This window comes from Tympanuchus pallidicinctus, unplaced genomic scaffold, assembly GCF_026119805.1.
Source record: "Tympanuchus pallidicinctus isolate F22 unplaced genomic scaffold, pur_lepc_1.0 scaffold16, whole genome shotgun sequence".
Taxonomy (NCBI): Eukaryota; Metazoa; Chordata; class Aves; order Galliformes; family Phasianidae; genus Tympanuchus; species Tympanuchus pallidicinctus.
This window is the reverse complement of record NW_026294679.1, coordinates 6,470,922-6,493,858: the sequence shown is the minus strand read 5'-3', so window position 1 is coordinate 6,493,858 and position 22,937 is coordinate 6,470,922. Positions and strand designations below refer to the sequence as shown.

The following is a 22,937-nucleotide window of genomic DNA, read 5'->3' as shown; positions in this document are numbered from 1 at the left end:
GGCGGCCCCGCCAGTCTCGCGAGAGCAGCGGCCCAGCGATGGAGGCTGATAGAGACGAGCGGCTGCGACGGGAGGCGGCGGAGTACTACCGAGGCCACCGAGTGCCGCAGCGAATGGAGGAGGCGCTCAACACCCTCTTCCCGCTGCGCCCCGCGGACCTCTACGGGGATTTGGTACCGCGGAGCCGGGCGCGGCGCGCAGGCGCTCCCCGTGAGGGGCGGTGGGGCGGAGCTGAGCGCCGCTGCCTGCGGAGGGCGGGGCGGAGCGGAGGGCTGGGCGGTGTGTGTGGAAACGTGACGGTGTTTGCCGTCTGCGAGTGCGCCGCTATCGCCCGTGGGAAGTGGAGCTGGCGCTGTTCCGGCTTTACTGGATGTTCGGCCCCTGTTGCTTCCTGGTTCCTCGTGAGCCATAAGCTCTGTCGAAAGGATGAAACTGCCAAGAAAGTCTGTAACAAGCCTCACGTGGCAACGTGATCTTTTATTTAAAGCGACGCTGGTGTTCATGAAATACAAATGAGCCCCAGCAATACTCGCACAGCCCGTGATGTCAGTGCCAAGCCCACTGCAGACCTTGCTGGATAAATAATTCAGAGCGCTCTGCTCGCAGCTCCGTCTGAAACCCCAGGTTTACCACGCGCTGACCTCAGAGCTGCGTCACTTCTGCGGTAACGCAGCACCTCGCGCAGCTCTGCCTGCGTTTCTGAGGGTTGTTCTTTTCTGGAATCTTTCCTCTCTCCTGACACGTTCCACACTAAGAGATGCACTTTTTTTCAAGATCTTACCCACAGATAAAATAATTACGGTATATCGACTTGCTGCACGGTGAGAACTTTCCCGTGTGAAGCAGATCTCACAAGTAGCAGGCAAATAACACAACTGTTTTTGTTATATAGCGTAAATCCAGTTAAACCTTGGATAAACACGTTTTCTAGGAGGCTATGGATGTATTTAGTGATACCCATCACTTTGCAAAATAAAATACGTTATCTAACCTGGATGTGGTTTTGGACTTCCCAGGCTGAGATTTGAGTTGGATCTGTTCCCTGGAATGATTCATAAGCAGATACTGCAGACATAAACAGGAGTACGTTTGATATTGGGGTGAATAAATGGATTTGCTCAATGGTGGATATAATTTGCTACATGAAATAAAAGCCTGTTTGCATAGAAACTGCCTTCTAATGAGTTCTTTCTCTTTCATTTAAGGCTAACTACTTCTCTAAATTTTCAAAAGCTCCAGTCGTATGCAAACTAGCTGGAAGAAAAGTTCTTGATGGAGTTGGTCAACCAACATTAGAAGTGGAAATATATTGCACAGTGAAAAACCGTGAGAAGGTGTGAGCTGCTCCTTCCTGATTTATTTAATAAGACACTGTCAGGGAAATGTACTATTCTACTCATATCCTAGTGAGCATTTTATTTTGCAGCTTTAGTGAATGGATTGAATCCCCATAACTCACCAGTTCAGTAAATAGTGACATTAAAAAAAAAAAACAAAACAGTTGTACAGTATCCACAAAGAGTTGGTGAAGGAACTTCTTTTCTTTGAGCCAATATGCTGATGTGGGTGATAGTTCAAACACCTGCTGTTAAACTTTGGCTCTTTTCATTCTTGATCCCTAAAGAGGAGACAACATAAAGAAATTTAGTATAGTTTCAAAGATGTTCACAGTATGCAAAGTTAATACCATTAATGAAAGCAGCTCTGTGATATTTGTAAATGATGTCTTTATTAAGTGAGTTTTGTTCAACCTTCTGTGGTACAGAAAGATAGGCTTAAATAAGACAACATATGTATGGTCCTGAGCCATGGCATTAAATATAAATGCCAATGAATTGTGGTACAACAGGCTAACAGCAGCTGCAGTAAAAGATGCCAGAGTGTGATCTTTAGAATTTATTTGTTCTGATAACAAAATGCATATGTAAAGCAGATCTCTCAAAAGTTTTTTTCTTAAGTAGTTATAATTTAGATTGAGAAACTTGAATAAGGTCTGTGATTACCGAGGTGTAAGAGATCAGGAAGGAGGTGCTGGATCAAAAAAAGATCAGCAAAGTGGAACAGACAGATTTGCAGATGGGTACTTGTAGCATTGATATAAGGACATCTACCTCTTAATCTTTAAGAAGACATTTCCAAGTGAGAATTAGTGTTTTCAGTTTTTCTGTATTATTTTGCAGAGGATTTGTTCTGCTATAATTTCTTCTCATTATCAAATACCTGAGAATGCTTTATCTGAAACAACCGAAGCTGATGAGAAAGAGAGAAATGACTCTGTTACCACCGCTGTGGAATGGGTGAATGAATCTCTAAGCACAATGATAAGAGACTGGAAGCCTACTGACCAATGTGAAATTGATAAGATGCTTGGGTAAGCCTTGCATAGAATTTCTACTTTTTTAAGCTGCTGCAGAACAAATCATTCATTTGAAATACTATTAATTCATACTTTAAGTGAAAAGCATATACAATAGTTAATGATTTTTAAAATATTTTTGCATATTATGTACATTATATTATATGCTTGGCATGAGAAGGCCATTCAGATATATTGCAGTGTATGATTTCCTGCTGATTCATAACTTGGATATAAAAATTATGCCATTTCTAATAAGAACTTATGCAAATTAGATTTAGACTACTAAGGAGAATCTAGATATGATTTCACTGCATTGTTTACATTACTGTATGTAGCTTAGATACTCAGTCTGTCTGAATTGGGTGGCTGTGACCACGTATGTATGCAGTTTCCATTTCATGCAGGCAGTTGAACTCAGCCACTCTGGGATTGCAAGCAGCTGCCTGACGTGCACAGCTGACCTACTGAATTAGCAACTTAGAACAAGTTGCTACATGTCACAAAGTCATGAAGGGTTTACCACTGTACTTGGTATGGGTCATACCAAGTGAATGGGGATCTTGTACACTAAGATTATCTTCAAGATCGTGTATACAAAGAGCTCACTTTCAAACCAGTGCAGCCTGAAAATCACGTGCTGAGGACTGTTAGTCTTGCTTGTGGTTCTTTTTGTTTATTCAGTGTTGCAGATAACTGTCAAAAACAGGAATTTACTGACTTGTCCAGCTTCACACAATCAGGGCAGAATCTCAAACAGACGCTCTTAATCCATCTCCAGCATGTTCTTCAGCCAACATAGCGTGCCTCCTTTGACATGCATGACAGTGTTTTGAGCCACCAATCTTTGTTCCTTTTCTCAGTGAATACTTTTCAAAAAAGGAAGAAGAAAAAAAAGAAATTGAACAGGAGGAAGAAGATGACGACACTGTTTCCGTAACTTCTTGTGCTCCATCAGCAGTGGCACAATCTGGGCAAAAAAAGGAAGCAAAAACAGGTTTTTGTTGATTTCCTTGTAATATTTCCTGCTATACCAAAATTGACAAAGATGCTAAAACACTTCCTGCAGTAATCTCAGAGGTGCTAAAGACTAATGTCACGTGTTCAGAGAGTTAGGTTAGTCTGTCTCAAATCTTCTTCTTTCTGCCCTTCTTCCTTCTGATCACAGCAGTTTCTACTTCAGAAATAGAGAGGAAAATACACAGTTTTGTCATCATTCGCTTGCATTTATTGAACAGAGTTTCTGCCTTTGTTTTATGGTTGGCTTAGACAGGAGGTTATTACTCTTCAGAATAAGGAATAAGAATGGAGGAGGATGCAAATGAAGAATAAAAATGAAAATGATAAGGAAAGAAAAGAATCATAGAACTGAAAAGGAAAATGGAAATAGTTTGAATATAGAAGTTGAAAAGAATTAACAGGGGAAGGAGGAAGGGAAAATTGTGGCTAACACTGACAAAAGGAGGAAATAAAGGTGAGAAGTGAAAGAGAAAAGAGGAAGGGGATGAGGTGGGAAAGACAGACAGGACAGGGTGAAAAAGAAGGAAGGAGATAATGGAACTGAATAAAAAATGGTGCAAGAGTAGAGAAACAGAATTACTATATAGGGGGAAAAAAGAAAAAGAAAAAAGGCTCAATATGTTACCGCCATACATACATTATCCTCAGAAAAAAAGAAAAAAGAAAAAAAAAGATCTCCTGTTTTCATTTACTGGAAGTCCATTTTGGCAAATTATCAGTTGCTTATCAGTTTAGTTTGAACTGTCATAAACTACTTGTAAAACCTCCCAACTCATGTGTTCAACACGTGCACAATAAGTCTGCCTTTAACCTGAAATGGAACATCTGCAGCTGTCTATTTACCAGAGTGTCTCAGTACTGGGTTACTGATGTTCTGTGTGTGTAGCTCCTTATCCTCAATGTAAGAGGTGTAAAAGTTGTATGCAAATGATGTTTAATCTAATCAGCATATCCACATAAGGTCGTGCTGGGCATCTTTTGTTGCCTACCATAGCTGTATGCTGCAGTATTTAAATATTTTATTAAAAACTTCCACAGAGAAGGAAAATGTGTATATCGTTCTTATTAGGACCAAAGCAGTTGCTTTGGTTGATTCACAAAGAAGTACCCACTGCATATGATTTCAGTTTCACATAGGTGCTTGCTGTACATCTTAGCAGGGAAAGTAATAATAGTGGGAACTGCTGGGCTTCAGGCATTTTGACAAAAGTTATTCTACTGTGTCTGAAAGGGAAATAAGTTCCTTTGAAAATTTAACAAGATTTTAACAAGTCTGTGTGTGTGGAATATTTAAAAGACATGTTCTTTTGTTGGAAAATCCAACTCTAATAGGCCTGCAATTTTTTTCATGCTCATTATTAGAAGGAATCAAGTACTTGTACTCCCAATCAGCTTAGAATGTAATATTCCAAGTCGTTTATGCAAAAGCTGAGCACGTAAGGAGAGCAATAAATACCAACACCAAAAGCCTAAAAAATGATTTGACAATACGCCATGTAAACATACATAGATTTCAATGGCTGAGAGCTCTGGATTTGAAACACATTTGAAATCAGAGTGAGGACAGGTGCTTTACTTGTTTGTAAGGTCATTTCATATACAGCAAGTGACAACATTAAATTAAAAAGCTGTCGTTTTTTGGTTGGTTGGTTGGTTTTGTTTTTGTAATATTGAGTGCACTGCTGAAATGTGAATAATGTATTTGCTTGCATAACCCTGGTACATAAGCACATGTTTTAAGGCAGTAAAATATTTAGCTACTATTCTCTGTCTTTCAGGGAAGAAGTCAAGTATACTTACAACAATCCCACCTGCAGAACCCAGTGAATCAGTGCTGTGTGGCAGCTTAGCCATTGGGGGAACATCGCTCGCTGTAGCTAAGGCTGGTGCCTCCATTAATGGCATCCCATTGTACTTACACACTGCACTGCTGAAACGCAGTCAGGTACGTGTGACTCCTGTCCTTTTGTTTATTCTCATTGCTACAGTTGTGAAGTTGGGGATCTCTCATGAAACTGGCAGTGATAGTCCTCATAAAATACTTTCTTAAGTAGCGGGCTTTGAACTGGCCCTGTGCCATACTTAAAACGTACAGTTAATGATTCTCTTTCTAACACTTCTTTCACTTGCTGCTCTGAATTACAGGATTCACCTAAAGAAATGACTTTGCCACTTCCAATGGTTACTCTGTTGAGCTGTGAAAAATTTTCACCTTCAAAACTCAAATTAGTGAAAGAAGTTATGCTCATACCACCAGTTCAGTTATCGCTCAAACAGGTATTGTTTTGTTGGGCTTTTTACTAATATATTCTGTTTTTTTAATTAATATATCCATTACATTTCATATATGTGTGAGCGAATACATAGATCTAGTCAGTAGAAACCTTAGGAAGCACATATTTCACTTTCTGTTTACTTGTAAGGCTCACGTTTGAACATTTTTTAAATTGTGTGTGTGTTAGGATACCAGAAAAAAAATCAGTGCATTGAAGGAGATACAGAAATCTGTTACAAAACACTTGAGTCTTTTCAAAAATGTGACTTTACATTCCTAGGTTAGAAATAGTACTGGTTATTTGTAGCACATACAAAACAAAAACACCAACAAATTCATAGCAGAGCATACAATCTTTGAGAATAAATTGCTTTAAAAATGAAGTTGTGAAGATAGAAGGGAATACAAAGCAGAATAAAATCTATTCAAGGGGCAGGAAGGATGGATGAGACAGACTGGGTCAGCACCCTCTTTTTGTTTAGCCATATGGTGCATTAAAGAATGTATCTGCACAAGATGCCTACATTAGGGCTGTGATTTCTATTTTGTATGCTGGTGACCTGAACAAATAGCTGAGTTCGATTCTTTCTTCTTCCTTTTCCTTCAACTTTTCAGCACTGTCACACAGAGCTCACAATAAGGTTACCAATTCTGTACTTCCCAAAGACTGAATTCCTCCCAGTGTTCAAGGGAGAGCAGCAAGCTGTTTGCTGCAGCGCAGTAAGCACAGCAGTTCCTCCTGTGCTGATACGTTGTCAGCTGTGACTGACTTCTGCCCCCTTCAGTTTTTCAGCTTTCTTTCACAAGCACAGATAAAGGAAACTTGAAATGTGATTTACAAAGTTGGCATTAAACTTTTCCTAACTCAGCTGAAAACAGCCTTGTGTTAAAAGCAGAGGATTTTACTGGAGTGTTCCTCCATTCCCTACTTTCAGAAACAAGGACAGCATTTCTTTCCTTGCTGTCTGGAGACATCAGTTTGGTCAGTTTTCAGTTAAGTATTTTTGGAGAAATGCACAGCTGTGGACACTCCCACTCCTTGGATATTAGGCAGACCAAGATGTTGCTTACTTGTTTCGTCTGGAACGGGTTGGGTTTTGGAAGAGACCACTTTTTTGCCATCTCATTAAATGGCATAATCAAATATTTCTGATCATTCCACTGCTACTGACTGTTCAGTTCTGGACACTCAAAGGAGGGAGACTGTGCTTAGCATGTCTGTAATATATATTTTTTAAAGACTTTGTATTGAGGTCTGTGTTTAGAAGTGCTCTGATTCAAGCAGTTAGAATGAAGTAATTTATCTTTCTTTTGAAGAATGAATGATGTTTAATTTCAGGGCATAGAAAGAGCTCTGGACGTTCAAAAAGAAATGATGAGACTGCTGGAGCCTGCAGGGAAAGCGGTACAATAACAATGTTATTAATGTGATGTACTTCATTTGGCCTTTCTATTACTATTGTCTGCTTAACCTTAAACATAGAATATTTTGCATGTTCTCGTTCATGTTTAGTCTCACTGCACAGAAAAGCTGTGTCTCCCTGACAGATGAATAAAACATTGGGCATTTAATGATCTAACATTAATGAAGATAGAGTAAAACATTGTTTTATGTATAGGAAGACTTTTCTATTTCAGTACATATACCAGGAAAGGTCTGCTAGGGAAGAATAAAATCATGTATTGTTCAAAGTAGTATTATTGCAGTAGTTTATCAAGCTCAGTACTTGCTCAGTATTTGCTTTTTGCAAAGTCAGGTTGTTAGGTTTCTTCTAATACAGGGTCTGGATTCTCACCTCTTAGAACCTCTGCATTGTTGATAGTCACAGTGAGAATGTTTTGAAAAACAGGTGATGTTTGGGGTGGTGCCTACATAGAAATAAATATGTGAAATGAATTACCACCACAAAATAAGATGAGTTAATTGCTAATCGTTTCCTTGTCTTGAATATTATTTCCTAAATTAAATGTATGCAATCTCTTCAGACCAAAATTTGGTCAATGCATTTTTATTTTTTTTAATCTGAGGTCTCTCTGTCATTTTTGGACCTTTATGTGGCATTGTTTCATTGTTTCTGTCAATTCCAACAGCCCAGTCCTCACCTAGCAGACAGTAAGAAAGACAAAGCACGTAATAAAGAGAAGCAAGCTCCGGTAAGAATGGAGATTTTAAGTCTTCAGCAAGGTACTAAAAATTGAAGGGAGCCAGAATGTTCTTAAGAAATGAAACATAAATCTGCATTACCAATTTGGAAAGGTCGATGCAAGACTTTTTAATACTCCCAAACCCCTATTTTAAATAATAATTTGGATTCATCTCACTATACCTTCCCTTCCTGTGGAACAGTAACAGAAAGGGGGAATACTTCCAGAACCTGGGCATTTTTTCTGATATAGAAAACTTATCAAGTCATCCAGCAGAGCATTTTGTAGGCCTGTTGCACTAGCAGTGTACAAGCACCTCTGTTCTTGTAAGCCCAGAACTGCTACCTGTGAGACTTGTGTATCGTGCTGCTTCCTCAACACTGGAAGCGGAATTTCCCTCTCAGTCATGCTGCATTGAATTCCCAGTTGCTGCTTGAGGTTATAGATAATGGCAGATAAGAAAAAGCAGCTAAAGGGCAACACTCACAATAGTAGCAGGGATTATTTGATGTGACTAAACGATCTTTTGTAGTTCTGTTGTTTCTTTATTTGCACTTCAAAATCCATAGTTTATAGAGGAGTTATCAAAATAGTGGGATGGAGATGCCATGCTGGCTTTATTTCCCATGGTGAGATGATTAAAATATTACCAGATAAGAACTCCTGCTTTTGTGGAGTGTACGAAACACAGGATGAGAAAAAGTTTTCATACTTTGTAAAACCTCATTCATAGAGCTGTCCTTAAAAATGCTAACATTGTTTTGGAGAACAGATTTATGCATTGATTATTGAAGGCAGGCTGTAATGACAGTGAATATGTATGTAAGTTTTATATATTTGTAAATAAATTGATTATTTTTGTTTTGCTTCCAGCCACCAGCCTTAAAAAGAGTATCACACTTAGGCTGCCTGATAACGGGATGTGATAATCTAGAGCAACCTCTCCTCCTAATGCAGACAGCTTGCAACAATATAGGTCTGGAGCTGGGAAAAGATTTGTATTTAGCAATTAATTGTGCTGCTCATGAATTAATGGACTACGTAAGTTACTTCTGCTGCTTATTAAAATAGCTACTTGTTAACACTACTATTGCAATGCAGACTCGCCCAGAATCTTTTGACTTTGTTTTCCACAAGCAAAGAAGTATCTCTGCCTTTATAAATTCTGTTTGAATCAGTGCTACAAATTCAGCAGATGTGCTATTGGATTGTGAGCAAAAAGGGCAAGCCATGCAGACATCCTTTTTGTTGCCCAGTGCAGAGCTGGCGTGTATTCCTCCTCTGCATACTGACACACCTCGTGTGGAAAAAGGCTCAGTGGAGCAAGGCAGCCTCTCCTTACGCCCTGCATCCTGCCTACAAAAATCTCTGCTGCTTTCACAGTTTAACTTTTATCATATCAAACAAATGGATCATTATAAGCCGCCCTGTGTCAGTCACATTTATTCCTCTTCTCTGCTTGTTTATTTAGCAACATTTTTCAGATGAGTCTGTGTTAAAGGTAGCAAACTTTCCGTTCAGCAAACCAGCTTCCTGTCACAGAACATCTCAGGTGATTTTGAATTGCAGTAGTAGGCAGCAAATACTGTTTTGTTCGTTCACCACGCAGAGTAAATTAAGTAATTATCTCAAATTAATCTTCTAACTATCTTGTCTTTGAGGATGAAGAGCAAGAAATTATTTATGCAAATATACTTCTGTAATCCCTTTGCACCACTTGATGCTTATTTCTCCCTTCTATTACGCTCCATCTCTTCTTGACCTTTTAGTATATTTTTACTACATTACTGCGTACCCAGTAACATTTATCTCTGTATACAGCATTCACATGCAGTGATTATATTTCAAGTTCTCTATTTGATGCAGTTTATTCATCTCCAGCTGAAGTCTTAAAGTTGTAAGCCCTTGTTCCGAGATCAGTCAGCTTTTTCTCTGAGCAGAAAAAGAAACTGGCTGCTCTCTGTGATTTAGCACTGTGTGACATTTAGGCTGTCTGGGTACACTGTACTCACAAGATTAGCACAGGATCCTCTGTGTTGCTTTCCTGACAGTTTCCAATGAGCAGCATCTTAAAGAATTATGAGTAATTTAACTGCTGCAGTCAATAAAGCAGTGTTTTATTTCTGGCACAATTTGATAGTGTACTCATAATCCCTTAATAATCCTTCTACTCGTGTGTTATGGTTTATGATTGCCATAAAGATGGGACTGGTTTGAAACGAGCTTTTATTTGGTGGTGCTGGGTTGGCTGTTCTGTGTGTGTGTGTGGGGGGGTTTGTTTGTTTGTTTTGGTTCTGCGTGTTGGGTTTTTTCCTTGGGGAGGGGTGGTGTTACTTTTTGTTTGTTTGACTGGATTTTTTCCCTATGTTTTTGTTTTTCATTGATAATTTTTTTTCCTCTTTTTATTTTTCAGTTGTTTATTGGAAATGGGAAAGCACCAAGGAAAGGCAGTATCTTATTTTTGAGTACTGAAGGTGTTCTCCTTTTCTCATAGCAACATTTCCCCTATGCAAATAAGGAACTAAGAATTAACTTTCTTTTTTTTTTTGGAAGTGAAAAGAGATTTTTCATGCAAGATTTAATAAAAATATCAAATATTGATAACTTTATGACAAAGTTGTGTAAAACTGACAGCATTGCCTAGGAAATGCTGAAAGAGATCCGCCTTGTTTTGGGCATGGTGTATTTGGCACGAGCTGACTGTTACTTCAGGCAGAGATTTCCATAATAATGTTCACACAGACGTAGAATAAAGTAAGCAGAGTGAATGTGAGCTTACTGAATCCAGTGCCCCAGTGGAGATATCCTGTGTGCTTATATTAGGACTGGGTCTAATTGAAGAACTGCCATTCTTTTATACTTCATCCTGTGCTTTCTAGGTGAAAGGAAAATATGAAATACTTACTGGAACATTCAGAAGCCCTGATGAAATGGTCGACACGTACGTGGAACTGGTTAATAAATTTCCTTCTATTATTGCCTTAGTAGATCCCTTAAGGAAAGAGGTAAGAGTTTGTGTGAAACCACTGAACTTGTCATGCTTTTACAAAACGTACCAAAAATGAAGCTTCTATTTTCAGAGAGGCACAGAAACGCCAGTATAAAAAAAAGCATGCATTAATTCATTTGCATATATTGAATTGACTATAATTCAAGATACTTGTTATGTTTGAGCTAATTCCTGATAGAAAATAGAAAAAATGACACAAACAGAATATGGGCAGCACAACTGCTACGAGAAAATGCTAATTCTTCCCGATTCTTCTTGCTCAAGCACTGTCATATTACATATTACATTTTCCTTCTTATGAAAACAAGTAATACAAACTGTACTATAAAATCAAATTACAAAATTCACGTGGTACATAAATGATATTAAGTGGAAGAAACTAAAAATTCCTACATAGCTGTATAGCTGTACATTCCTTAGAACCATTCAGAAAACTCACATAGCTGTTCTTCCTTATGACTGAGATGTATACCCAAAGCCAGAACAAATCTGTAGCTGGCAGCATTGCTCAGCAGAATTTTAAAGTGCATTTTATCACTGTGATCAGTGTTAGGGGAGATAATTGAGTGTGGGCAACAGATTAAAACAACCAAGTAGAACACAAATGTTTTAGCAAGCTACAGATAGGTGAAAGAGATGGCATAACCTCAGAGATTAGCATTTGTACATATAATTCAGTTTCCACGTATTACCAAAAGATATAAATTTAATTGTAGTAAAGATTCTAAAGTTGCACAGCTTAACAAAAACTTCTCTTCCTTTGGAAGTTTGACTTCACTTTAAAATAAAGATGTCTTTTCATGAAAAGAAAAAAAACGTTGAGCATGAATGAAGGGGGCACTAAAGTACTTTTGTGAATCTGCCAAGTGCCTGAAATGATAATTCTGTAATAGATGAACTGCAAAATTGAGTTCTTAGCTGAAATTCTAACAGCTTGTTTTTCAGATACTGGTTTATATTGTTACCTCACTCCCCTGCCCTGTTTCAAACTGATCCCCGTATTCCAAAACCCTCGGTTATTCCCTGCTCCTGCTGGGGCTGCAGACCTTGCAAATTCTTCTGAGGAAAACAGGAAAATGTGAGGAAGGATTGCTACAGACAGACAGTGCTGTGAAGGAAAATGCCTGTCCTCCTCCCCCCGCAGCACATCCATGAAGCTAACCCAGGCCACGGCTTTGCCACAGATAATGAGGTCCTTGAGGATTACTGTGGTACCAATTCAGCAATCCACCGCCAGGTAGAAGAACGCCCCAGTGGTTAAGTTTAAACATTTGGCCACGTGTCAAACCTCCATTTTCAGTTACCTGTGGGCTTGACAGCTTTACAGGAACAGAGTCCTGTGCGTATTGCATACTTGTAGCTACACATTTCAGTCTGATCCACAGACCAAGAATTATTGGTTTCAGAATTATTAACTTGAAATTATACATTATTTTAATGTGAGAACTTTGCATTCTGTGGAGACAAAGAAAACAAACATTTTTAATTATTTTTTTTCCAAATTATTTATATACTCCTCTCCTCTGTTTATCTTTAAATCTCAGTACCAGGTGGACAGTGCATTCAAATTAAGAGAAAGCCTAAAAAATTGGAGCTTTGCTGGAAAGACAGTGTTGTATTCCACAGTTCCTTATGGGTCAGTCTTGTAGCTCTGATCATCCTCTCCTGATATACTTCACTGAATCTATGGCTGTCTCATCCCTTTATATTCAAACAGATATAATGACACTTAAAATATGAACACAAGAATGAGTGCTCTAAATAAAACAATAGAAAATTGTTTTGTCATCCATTTAAATTAAATGCACCGCAGGAAGGGAAATTAAAATAGCAAAGCCCTACTGTTAGTTTAATTTGTAGTATTTCAAACTGTCCTGCTGTGCAACTATCTTTGATTAATTCCAGGTACCAATTTTTGTTTTCTAGCAAAATCTTAAAAGCCAAGCAAAATTGATATATTTTCATAGAGAGAGATTCAAAATATAAAATGTATCTTTATATAGAGAGTAGGATGAAATCCAAACAAAACTTTTCCAGTTTTAAATTGTGCCTCCCTCCTGAGTTAGAGTTTTCATTCAGTTTGGTGTTCTAAACTTCAGGTATTTGCTTGTTTGTTTATGCAGGACAGACAGCAATGGAATAACTTGTGTCATGCTCTTGGTTCCAAATGTTACCTGATTGCTGAAGATGCTGCCACAAATACTTCCAAGCTTAAAACAGACCAGAACATAAAGATACCGATGTGCAGTGGTGTTGTCCTAAAATATGTTAATCAAACCAAGGTATCAGACCTCGTCGAACTGACTGCACGTCTGGATGGTGAGTAGAGAGGGAAAAAGGCTTGCCTGCAAGCCCTGCAAGTCAATAAATCATGTTGCAACACCTCTAAATATTACATCTTTTGATTTAATCAGCACCATTTCTATTTTAGTTTGCTTTTGTCAGAAGAAACGGAGGCATGTTCTGTTCACAAATCTCTCGTTCAGGAGCCTGGAACGGGGCGCGGGCTGAGCGAGTGCACTGTGTGTGCTTGGAATGCGGATGTCCCTGGGCACTGCAGATAAGAGTCCTGCAGTTCGTTGTCAGAATTAAAATGAAACAAATGATACAGCTGAGGAATTTGAATTTTGCTTCATGTTAATAATCAAGAAATGCAAACAAAGTCCGAAACGTTGAAAAGGGCGCTTGGCACATTGCTGAGCCTTTATGCTACGAGTACCAGAAACTTGTGCTTTTTCTTACATAACATTTCTTCGCACCATTTTTTTCTTCTGTTCATCTTTATCCCCAAGAAATAGATGGACGAATTTTATATAATTTCCTTCTCCTCATTCCCTCAAAAATTCCAGAATCGCTACATCCAAGTGAGTAAATAGCAACTTAAACATTTCATTCAGTCACGAGGGTTAACTCCTTTTCATAGTGAAGAAAAATCATTACTGTAGGAAAAAGCATGTTTAAAGAAATAGAACAGCCTCCTGGTGTGTACCGTACATTGCCGGACACAGCAGCTAGAGGTAGGTAGGATGGGATGTTAGATACTCCCTTATTCGTGCTGAAAATAAAAGAAAATGTACCATTAATGCCATAATTGTGGCAAACCGGAATCGTTTACATTTTCACGAAATGAGTTTCATTTCATCTTAGCCCAGTGGAAAAAAAAAAAAAAAAGAATGCAAAATGTAAACAATTTCTGTCAAATTTATAAAATATTTACTAATGAAGGTTGTACACTGCTGTTACATGTAGGTCAAAGGCGTGTTACCATATTAGGAAGTCCAGATGGAGAATCTTCTGATGATAGCCTCGTGGATCTGGTAAGTACTGAAAGCTATTCAGTTGCAGAATTGCCAAAACACTGCTTTTAACATGAATTATTTTTTAGGAGAAAGCCTGTTCCTGTGTGAGAAAGAAACATTTTACAAAACGGTCTTTTTCTAGGGTTGTTTTTTTCCCCCACAGAAAGTTAATCGTTGAGTGTAAAGAGAAGATGCAGGAAATTTGCCAAAGCAGGGAGTAAATTCACGAGGGCATATGATCTATTTGGTTGCATTCGTTTATAAGAAAGTGAGTTACTTAAAACATTTCTGAATGGTAATAATATTATCTATAAAGTTGTTCAACAGTGATATATTTAGGCTTCTTGTGTTAAAGCTACCTTTGCAAATAAAATTCCTCTTTGTATGCCAGTGAAAATTATTGTTTGCATCCAGCAAATCTCTCATCGAGAGATGTTATTTCTACTTAAAGGAGGTTTATTATCTGTAAAAAGATAAGAAAATTGTTAAGTTGGGAGCAGGGTACCGTGTATAATTACTACGAACGACTTCACTCCCCGAAGCAAATAGGTTTAAAATACGCACTTTCTCGTTTCAAGGCTGTTGGACTGGGTGCCAGGTTTGTCAAGCTGGGAGGTCTTTCCCGCGGAGAAAGGGTGACCAAATACAACCGCCTTCTTGCTATAGAGGAAGAACTGGCCAAGAATAGAACGCTACGTATGAGCTTCTTTCTTACTTTGTTTTCAGCTTGCAATGAATACGGGAACAAAGATTGGAGGGAGAATGATTGAAACCGCACCGCAGGAGGGAAGCGAAATCAAAAGACTATAAATAAGCGCTGACAAAAAAAATCCTAGGATAGCACTTGCCACAATGTACATTGTTGTCCTAATGGATTATCTGTTTACTGAATGTTAAAATAGACCCCTTCTTGAGGAGTAGCCTACATTAAGCCTTTTTCCAGAATTAATTGGTAGGAGTCTTGAAGCCCACAGTGCAAAAAGAACAAAGCAAAAACCAAGCACATAACACTCCAAAAAGCTGCCAGAGTGGAATTTTAGGCCAAATACCCCACATTTCCCCTAAGACCCTAAATAGATATTGCTAGCAAAACTTCATTTCACCATCCTTTTGTGTGTTATATGTACAGCAACATGTGTTTGGAAGGCTACGATTGCATGGGTAAGTACTAAATAAATCCAAGAAGAATCCAAGTTGAGGATGTACATTCAGCCTCAGCCACTTGCATGCATCTGCCTGCATTTCTTAATCTACACCTTCTGTTTACACCATTTTATACAGTTAAATAGTTAACTGTTCATTAGAGCCATTTCTTACCTGCTCAGGTATTAATCAAGACAGGATAAAGGCATACAGTCATGGGGGTGGGAGGGCAGAGAAAAGGGGTGGCAGAAAGGAAGGAGAGAGTTTATACGTATTTATTATAGCTAAGTGAAGGAAAATGAAAGAGAACTAAGTCATCTGATCTTGTTTCTATTGTTCTTATTGTTTTCTTTATGTTCTATACGTGGAATAGCAATGTTTGACAGGTTTGACAAGTAATTTTTAAAGAAATTACTGAAAATATTTCAAGTTTGGGACATCTTTCGCTTGCTCACATATAGTCATCATAAAAGAAAAAAAACAAACATACACAGATTTGTTTTGATGAGTTCCACAGAAGGTGTTTTCAAAACCAAGTCATAATAATTACGAAGAACGATGACCTTTCACTGCCTTAGCAATATTAATATATTTCCTATTCAAATGGATATATCTAAACAAAAGAGCTTGAGTTTGACATGTTTAAAACTGTATCTCATGACATGAAATAGCAACAATTCCTGAAGCTGTTAATCATTTGGCAGAAATGAAATCCAGTAATTAAATCAACAGCAGGGAAATACTGAAATAGCATGTCTGAGCTGCATACCAAACTCTTCATTTGGCTGGGCTGCAAGCTACAAAATGCACTGGAGGGCTGAGCACGGAGGTCTCTGTAAATGGTTCATGGATGGAAGGTGACAATGACCCATCAGGAGTCCCCCCAGGACTGACTGAACTGGGCGCACAGCTGGGCCCAGCAGCACTGCAGCTACAGGGAGCCAGGCTCTGCCTGCTGCCTTCCCCTGTCGCTGTCAGGCTCTGGGATTGCACAGAACTCTCCATCTGCTGCAGCCCCAATGCTGATGCTGCATTTCAGCCCCCAGGTACACCTGACAGGCAGACGAGAGCTGCTCAGAAGATGAAATCAGGGATTGGCCAGCTCTTTGCTAGGAGCTCAGAGATGTGACCTAGTCAGTGAACGGGCAGGCTTTGTATGCATGGCCAAAAAAAAGAATAATCTGTAGTGAGTGTGATGTGATTGAGGAAAAATAGCAGTAAGGAGAGAGGTTAAGTGTCAGAAGCAACGTCTGAACCTGGGCTCATCTGAAGTTGTTAGAGACTGGGGTTGAGGAGGAAGGAGGCACAGGCAGACAGTGGGAACTTTTGCAAGAACATCAGTGCAGAGGAAGATGGATGCTCAAAGAAATGGCAGCCAGAGCGAGGGTAGTAAGCAACAGGGAGGTGGTATTTGAAGAAGGAAAAGCAATAAATATCCCAGCTCAGGCTGCTGTGAATCATAGAAGGGTTTGAGGTGAGAGGGACCCAACAGCTCATCCAGTTCTGGCCCTGCTGTGGGCCCAGACACTCCATCTTCCTGCTCCACGTCCTGACCCTGTAACCGAAGTGCAGGAGCTCTGCTCCTTTGGTTCTTAAGACCAAACCCTTAGTGATGTCTAAAGACTGATGTAAGCACTATCGGGAAGTTTGAAAAGAAAATTTAAGTGCATCAGAGAACATTTCAAGGAACCAGATTTCAGCAAAGATAAGAACAGGCTTCTTCATTCTCTTCTACTGCAGGGTATGATGCAAATTTTGAATTTACTGATTTTGATGAAGAATCACAGCCAGAAAAACAACAGCCTGAAGTCCTTCCTCCCCCACAGCAGGATTCAGTGCCTTCACAGCTCTCTGTGCCAGCCCTGCAGGGTCACGAGGTGCCTGCTCAGCTCCTGGAGAGCAGCACACTGACCTAAGTTGCCCAAAATAACTGTCAGGTAAATTTCTAAAAACTACTTTTGGTAAGGAAGCCATACACTGACTGTTCTTTAATCCATTTATTTTCCAGCACCTCAGCTAAAATTTTTTAAAAGCATTCAAATATTCATTTCTCTTTCCCCAGGAGACCCTTGCTTTCAGCTGAAACCAAGTTAACTGAACACTGACTGCAGTTTGGAAACACCGCAGAATTCTATGCTGTATTTACAAATGGACAAAACAAGTACCTCTGTGTTAACTTCAAAACTAAATGTTTGTTTTGAGAGATCTCTCCACACAAAGAGCAAACTATTGACAAACAGTAAAAAAAAAAAAGGAACATTTTACAAAAAACAAAGGCCTTGACTGTTATGCCTCTCCATCCCCCCCACACAACCCTCAATGCTGCTCTTAGATCTGGCCTACAAGGGAAATGTTGCTCCAGTTCTAGCCAGCTATCAATACAAGTGCATCAGTGCAGACTCCAAATGTAGGGCACAAAGCTGCAATTTGCATCACTAGGAAACTCACTTCAGTCTGAAGCAAGGAATAACAAGTCAACTTCACAAGGTCTGGGAAACTTGTCAGTAGTCTTTTTAATAAGCAACAGTGAAAAGATAAATAAATTATCTTGTAGGTAACAAAGAGTTCACATAAAAGAAGTATTTTTTTTTTTTAACTTCTGTTTCTTTTTTAAATTTGAAAATTTGAACATATATAATACAGCAGTAATAATTCAAGGAAAAATACACATATAAAACATTGCATTTTGTATTCAGTGTAACAGATACGAAAGTGAAAAATTAACCACCAGAACCACCACTACCCTCCAGAAAGCAAAGTATCAAATCAGGAGAGACAAATTTCCCCGGGCTTAGGAATTAAACACAGGTCAGTAATTAGATCAAATCCAAGATTATCTTAGCAAACATGCAAAAACACCAGAAGAGATGTCAAACCACCACACTCGCTACTATCACTTTATTTGGAGAAAAAGCACCAGACAGTTGCATGCAGAGCCAAACTAACAAACTCAGAACAGTCATCCTCCAATACTATCACTGTTTCAAATCATTAAATAAAAAATAACCCAAGTGCATTCAGGTACGTGACCACGGCATTTCAGTTACACCGGTCTTCCTTAGGTTTGCCTTTGTTCCCTGATTACATTTGTTTGTTCATTGTAACAGAATGAAACACACTGTCGGATTTTAAAAGCAGCTACAGTGGAATGCCAACTGGCAGCGCAGCAAATCAACTCTGCACCCGTCTGCCTACCTTCATAGGAAATGAGGGCTGAGGGAAACTGGGAGCTGTGTTACCAAGTACAGAAACCTAAAGCGTTACCTACAAGAGAACTGAATGCCCCACTCTGTATTAGGACCATCTGTTGATGCTACAGGGTTTCACCTGGGAGTTCTCCAACTGTTGACTCCAAATGAACTGCAGTCCTAGAATGGCTGAATCCCAAATGCAGGAATTCCGAGAAGCCCACGGTAACTCATTCCTGCAGCAGCACATGCAGACTTCAGCTACATCTGTGCCAAACTGCTACATGAGACTGAAAGAGAAACCAGGAGATAAATCCTCATTTGAAGAGGTGTTCATCCAGAAGAGAGCACCGCTCTCTGTCTGCAGGCTTCTGGACTATCATTACCAGAAGGTACCAAAACTGCACGCTGTGCTGCCTCCATCTCCGGGCTTGCTGTCTGCTGGGGAAACTTGAACAGAAATGTTATGGTTTGTGCTTTCAGTGTCATCCAAATGGCCCGCGTGGAGGCAGCTGTGAGCAGATCTACAGATCTTTTTTTTTTAAAGTAGACATCAAAATATTTTTAAAGCAACGTGTCTAAAAATTGTTTTGTTTTGTTCTTTTAATTATCAAAATACCCCCATACTAAAGCTGAGGTGAGTGCAGTCACCCGCTCTGTCCCAAAGTCAACAGGGACTCAAGGGGCTTCTGGACCTTTAACAGAGCAGCTTCTCAATAAAGGAATAATTGAAAAAGCCTTTTCAAATGCAGTTTAAAGAAAAGTAAGGTAACCGTCCATATCTAAGGAAATATCAATCATACCTGCAAAACTAAAAAGGGAAAGGGATTTTGAGTGATATGTAATTATTTAACACTAATGCACATAACAAAACTGCATACAAAAGACCATTTCAATCTGTATTACTGAAAACTGTTTGGAATGTTTGGGCTGTAGCCCCCAGTACCACACCTAAGCAATCGACACGACTCCCAAAAGTCACAGCCTTTCAGAATGGGGATTAACAGTTAGAACTGTCTGTCTCTCTTATTTTCTCAACATTACTCTCTTTATGCAGCGACTTGCTTTTTTCTTCCTTTGTTTTGTTCTGATTCAGTGTGTCTGCAGTCATCTGATCTCCACTGGTGGACACAGGATCTAACACTACAACAGATTCTGTCTCTTTTTCACTAGTAGAAGCTTTTCTTGAAAATTCCGTATGACTCGGTGATCTAAAGGAAAAGGACAGAGATATGAATAAGATAAGAACGCACGTGTTTAAGAAAACCACAGAACAACATGTATGTTATTGCCAGTATTTGTGACCAGGACAGGCCTACCATGCTGACAAACAGATTTGCAGATTACAGCTGTTACACACAGATAGCGGTACACAAAATGCACAGTCACACTACCCCTCCTGAATCATTTGCTACATAAATGAAGTCAGGTACTTCAGCACAAAAATGAACTCCCAGAGCACAGAGTCTCACTTTCACGATAAACGTAAGAATTTGTTTTCTTTCTGATCACCTCTGAGCTGCATTTAGGATCCCCTTGTCCAACACAGCAGCTGGACCTAAAGAAAATGTTACCAGTTCCTGTCTTCTGTAGCCCAAAACGTGGCTGCTTCTCCACATCTGCTTCCCAGGGCTTTCACTGTACTGCAATTGACTGCACACCAGAAGCTAAGGGCAACAAAAACAGATTTTCTACTGTGGCTCAGCACCAACAGGCTGGGAGGAAGTGCAAGAGAGATCTGAAAATTCACCCAGTGGGTTTGTTGAAATGCAGAGCAGTGTTAGACCTGTGTTCCCTGCTTTAGAAATGGAATTACACCTGGACTGCTTGCAGTGCAGATTCTTGCAGACGAAAATCCCTCAGAGCAAGGAAAGGTCAGAGTCACCAGGATTACACACTGAGGCTGGCTTAAACACTAATGGCACTTGTGCACATTCAAAAGCTCTGTCCTATTGCTGAGGGCATGCAGGTAAATCCTTAGATTAGCTAGCATGCACCAGAATAGAACAAGGCCAACAGGAGGACAGCATGACCCGAACTCGTGGCAGGTGGGGATATTTCCTATGCCATCCTCAGGCTGCCCCAAGAGCTGCCCTGCTCTGCAGGCAGACAGCTCACGTGCAAGGGCTCCTTCACCAGCCCTCCAGAGCAGCTGGCTCCGATTCCTGTGGGTACGTAACCAGACATGCTCAGGGAGAGGTTCTTAGGGCTACACATCTACACCCAGCACATCTTCACACAGGGCCCTCCTCCACAGGGTGAGCACAGTACGGGTGACTACATGGCTATAACCACCAAAACGGACAGAAAACCTTAGCAGAGGAAGGCCCTGTGTGCACTGCATTCATTTACTAGTCTAGAGCCACGTTTTTTATATTCATGCTTACTCATAAGGAATGGTCTTCTGTACTGCAACGGTAACACAATCTTTAAAGGAAAAAGTAGAACCTACTGGAGGCCAAAATCAGGAATTCATCTGGGGGATCCATCTGCTACGAATTGCCCTTTATTTTGATAGTCTTTGTCCTACAGAAAATGACAAAGAAGACAGAGGTCACCTGCTCCACAACCAGAGTGCTGGGCTGGCCATGGCTGGCTCCTGCCCAAGCAGCAGAGTCGTTGTGCAGGTAAAAGGCACAGAATCATAGAATCACAAGGTTGGAAACGACCTACAAGATCATCCAGTCCAACCATCTCCTCATCACCATTGCCACCACCAGCACTAAACCATATCACGCAGCACGTCATCCAGATGCCTCTTGAACACTGCCAGGGACCTTCAGGAGGTTGTACAGTGCAATGAGGTCTCCCCTGAGCCTCCTCTTCTCCAGACTGAACCACCCCAGCTCCCTCAGCCGCTCCTCATAAGGTTTGTGCTCCAGACCCCTCACCATTTCGCTGCCCTTCTCTGGACACGCTCCAGGACCTCAACATCTTTCCTGTAGTGAGGGCCCCAAAACTGAACACAGTACTCATAAAACACGTACGTGTTCCCACAGACTGCAGCTGTCACACTCACCATTTCAGAGAGCATTATCTCAGCTCTGGATGTACTGAATGAAACTCCACGTTGAAGCCTTAATTACAAGAGTTGTCTCTAACATCAGAACTTTGGTGTAAGGCAATTAATTCAGAAATTGGTTCTAATAGATGCAGTTTCAGACTCACTTGATTGCTATCGGAAGCTAGTGATATCATAAGCAAAATAATTTTTATTTTATGCAAAAGTTGCCAATCATTCCAGGAAATACACGGTAAAGTATTAAAGCAAATTAAAGTTTTTAAACCAGTGTAACCAGAAGAGGGTTATTTTTAAAAGTGCTACCTCTGAAAAGCTGATTGCCCAACACTATAAAAATGGTCAAAGCCATAAATGCCAAGTTCATTTCTATTTCACTTTGGAGGTAACTATCTTTCAAATCCCAACAGCTGGACTATTTAATACAATCTGGTGAATCAAAGTATAATTCTTCACTGGGCTCACAGTGGGGAGTCTGCATTAGTGTATGGCAGCATTCCAACAACTGATGCACGGCCAAACGCTCTGAAGTCTGTTTCATTTGTAACAAAAATGGATAAAACAGCAATCATATTTACCACCTTCAAAGGTCAGAAAAATGAAAGATGTCGATATAAAGTACTTTAATGGAGAAAACCAGTGATTAAACCAGAGTTTCAAGCATAAAAATAAGAATTACTATTCAGACTGTGTTGTGCTAGCATCCCCTTCTTCAAATCCTTTACACTGCTGCAGCACCAGCCTGACAGTGCTGTTGTTAGAGCCGAGGTATTGTTGGAAATCATTAACCCTATTTATTAGGTATTTGTAGCTCCTGTTCAATAGTTGTCAAGAGCAGAATGCAGGCACAATAAAATTTCAGTGCAAGAATGAACATAATTTTGGTGCCTTCTTTCAAAGAACAGTTTTTGCTATTAGAAATAAAGCTTGGAAAAAGCAATTAGTACAGCTGCAGTTAGCCAGCTTTGGATGATGACAGATTTCAGCCAAGGTAGCTCTGCCTGGCCCTACGCAAAGCTCTTCCCTCCCTGAGGTTGCTAATATCACTATCAGTATTCTTGCTGTTTGTCCAACTACGGCTGTAAGTCAGAAATGGAGCTCCTTGTTCTATTGTTCAGAGGTAACTGTTCATAGGTCTGCATACAGTTTTATGACTCAATACATAAAACCTGTACATCACATCCTGATTCAAAGGACAAACGCTTTTTAGATTAATGGTATGGGACACAAAGTTCCATGCAGCTTTAAGAAGGACTGCTTGCAATAGGAGATCAAAAGCAATAGAAGGGTTATAACCAAGGGATCATCAGTGAAGCAGAGCTGCTGGGCCTTTTGTAAATCATTTACAGTAAGAATACAAAAGGACAAACTAAGTATCAGACAGTCAACTGAGACTCGGATTTTCCTTGTTTCCTCCAGTTCAGATTATAACCTTACTATGATTCAACCTTCCTTGATGCTCTGTTCATGAAATTATTGAAG

At 39.8% G+C, this 22,937-nt stretch overlaps 2 protein-coding genes and 1 long non-coding RNA gene across 6 annotated transcripts in view; 1 reads left to right on the top strand and 2 right to left on the bottom strand.

Annotated features, from left to right (window-relative positions):
* The first annotated feature begins 9 nt into the window (after positions 1-9).
* On the top strand, positions 10-18,268 carry ENO4 (enolase 4). Of its 3 annotated transcripts, none has more exons than XM_052676818.1 (15): positions 10-173; positions 1,206-1,334; positions 2,181-2,371; positions 3,220-3,353; positions 5,155-5,321; positions 5,522-5,653; positions 6,991-7,056; positions 7,743-7,805; positions 8,670-8,837; positions 10,676-10,801; positions 12,930-13,125; positions 14,056-14,123; positions 14,684-14,801; positions 16,989-17,185; positions 17,311-18,268. In XM_052676818.1, the coding sequence occupies exons 1-14, from the start codon at positions 39-41 to the stop codon at positions 17,162-17,164; spliced, it is 1,869 nt and encodes a 622-aa protein (XP_052532778.1). In that variant the 5' UTR covers positions 10-38; the 3' UTR covers positions 17,165-17,185; positions 17,311-18,268. The 3 variants fall into 3 exon arrangements, with proteins under 3 accessions (XP_052532778.1, XP_052532777.1, XP_052532779.1); XM_052676817.1 differs by having other exon boundaries at positions 7,740-7,805; XM_052676819.1 differs by lacking the exon at positions 14,684-14,801 and having other exon boundaries at positions 7,740-7,805.
* Positions 1,337-12,934, bottom strand: LOC128077518 (uncharacterized). The gene is made up of 3 exons (XR_008205042.1): positions 10,702-12,934; positions 2,966-3,326; positions 1,337-1,618 (listed from the first exon to the last, which is right to left on the bottom strand). It is a non-coding gene; the product is annotated as an uncharacterized LOC128077518 (long non-coding RNA).
* The window catches only part of SHTN1 (shootin 1), a 58,659-nt gene continuing 53,458 nt past the window's right edge, over positions 17,737-22,937 (bottom strand). For both annotated transcript variants that reach the window (XM_052676815.1, XM_052676816.1), the window contains exon 17: positions 17,737-19,647. In XM_052676815.1, the coding sequence (XP_052532775.1) occupies positions 19,437-19,647 (211 nt within the window). In that variant the 3' untranslated portion in view covers positions 17,737-19,436. The remainder of the gene's footprint in view (positions 19,648-22,937) is intronic.

Excerpts from the sequence above, each read along its gene's own strand:
- ENO4 (XM_052676817.1), top strand. The coding sequence starts at position 39 with ATGGAGGCTGATAGAGACGAGCGGCTGCGACGGGAGGCGGCGGAGTAC. Across the intron at positions 7,806-8,669 it reads ATAAAGAGAAGCAAGCTCCG|CCACCAGCCTTAAAAAGAGT; the intron begins GTAAGAATGGAG and ends TTTTGCTTCCAG. Across the intron at positions 14,802-16,988 it reads GGCCAAGAATAGAACGCTAC|GGTATGATGCAAATTTTGAA; the intron begins GTATGAGCTTCT and ends CTTCTACTGCAG.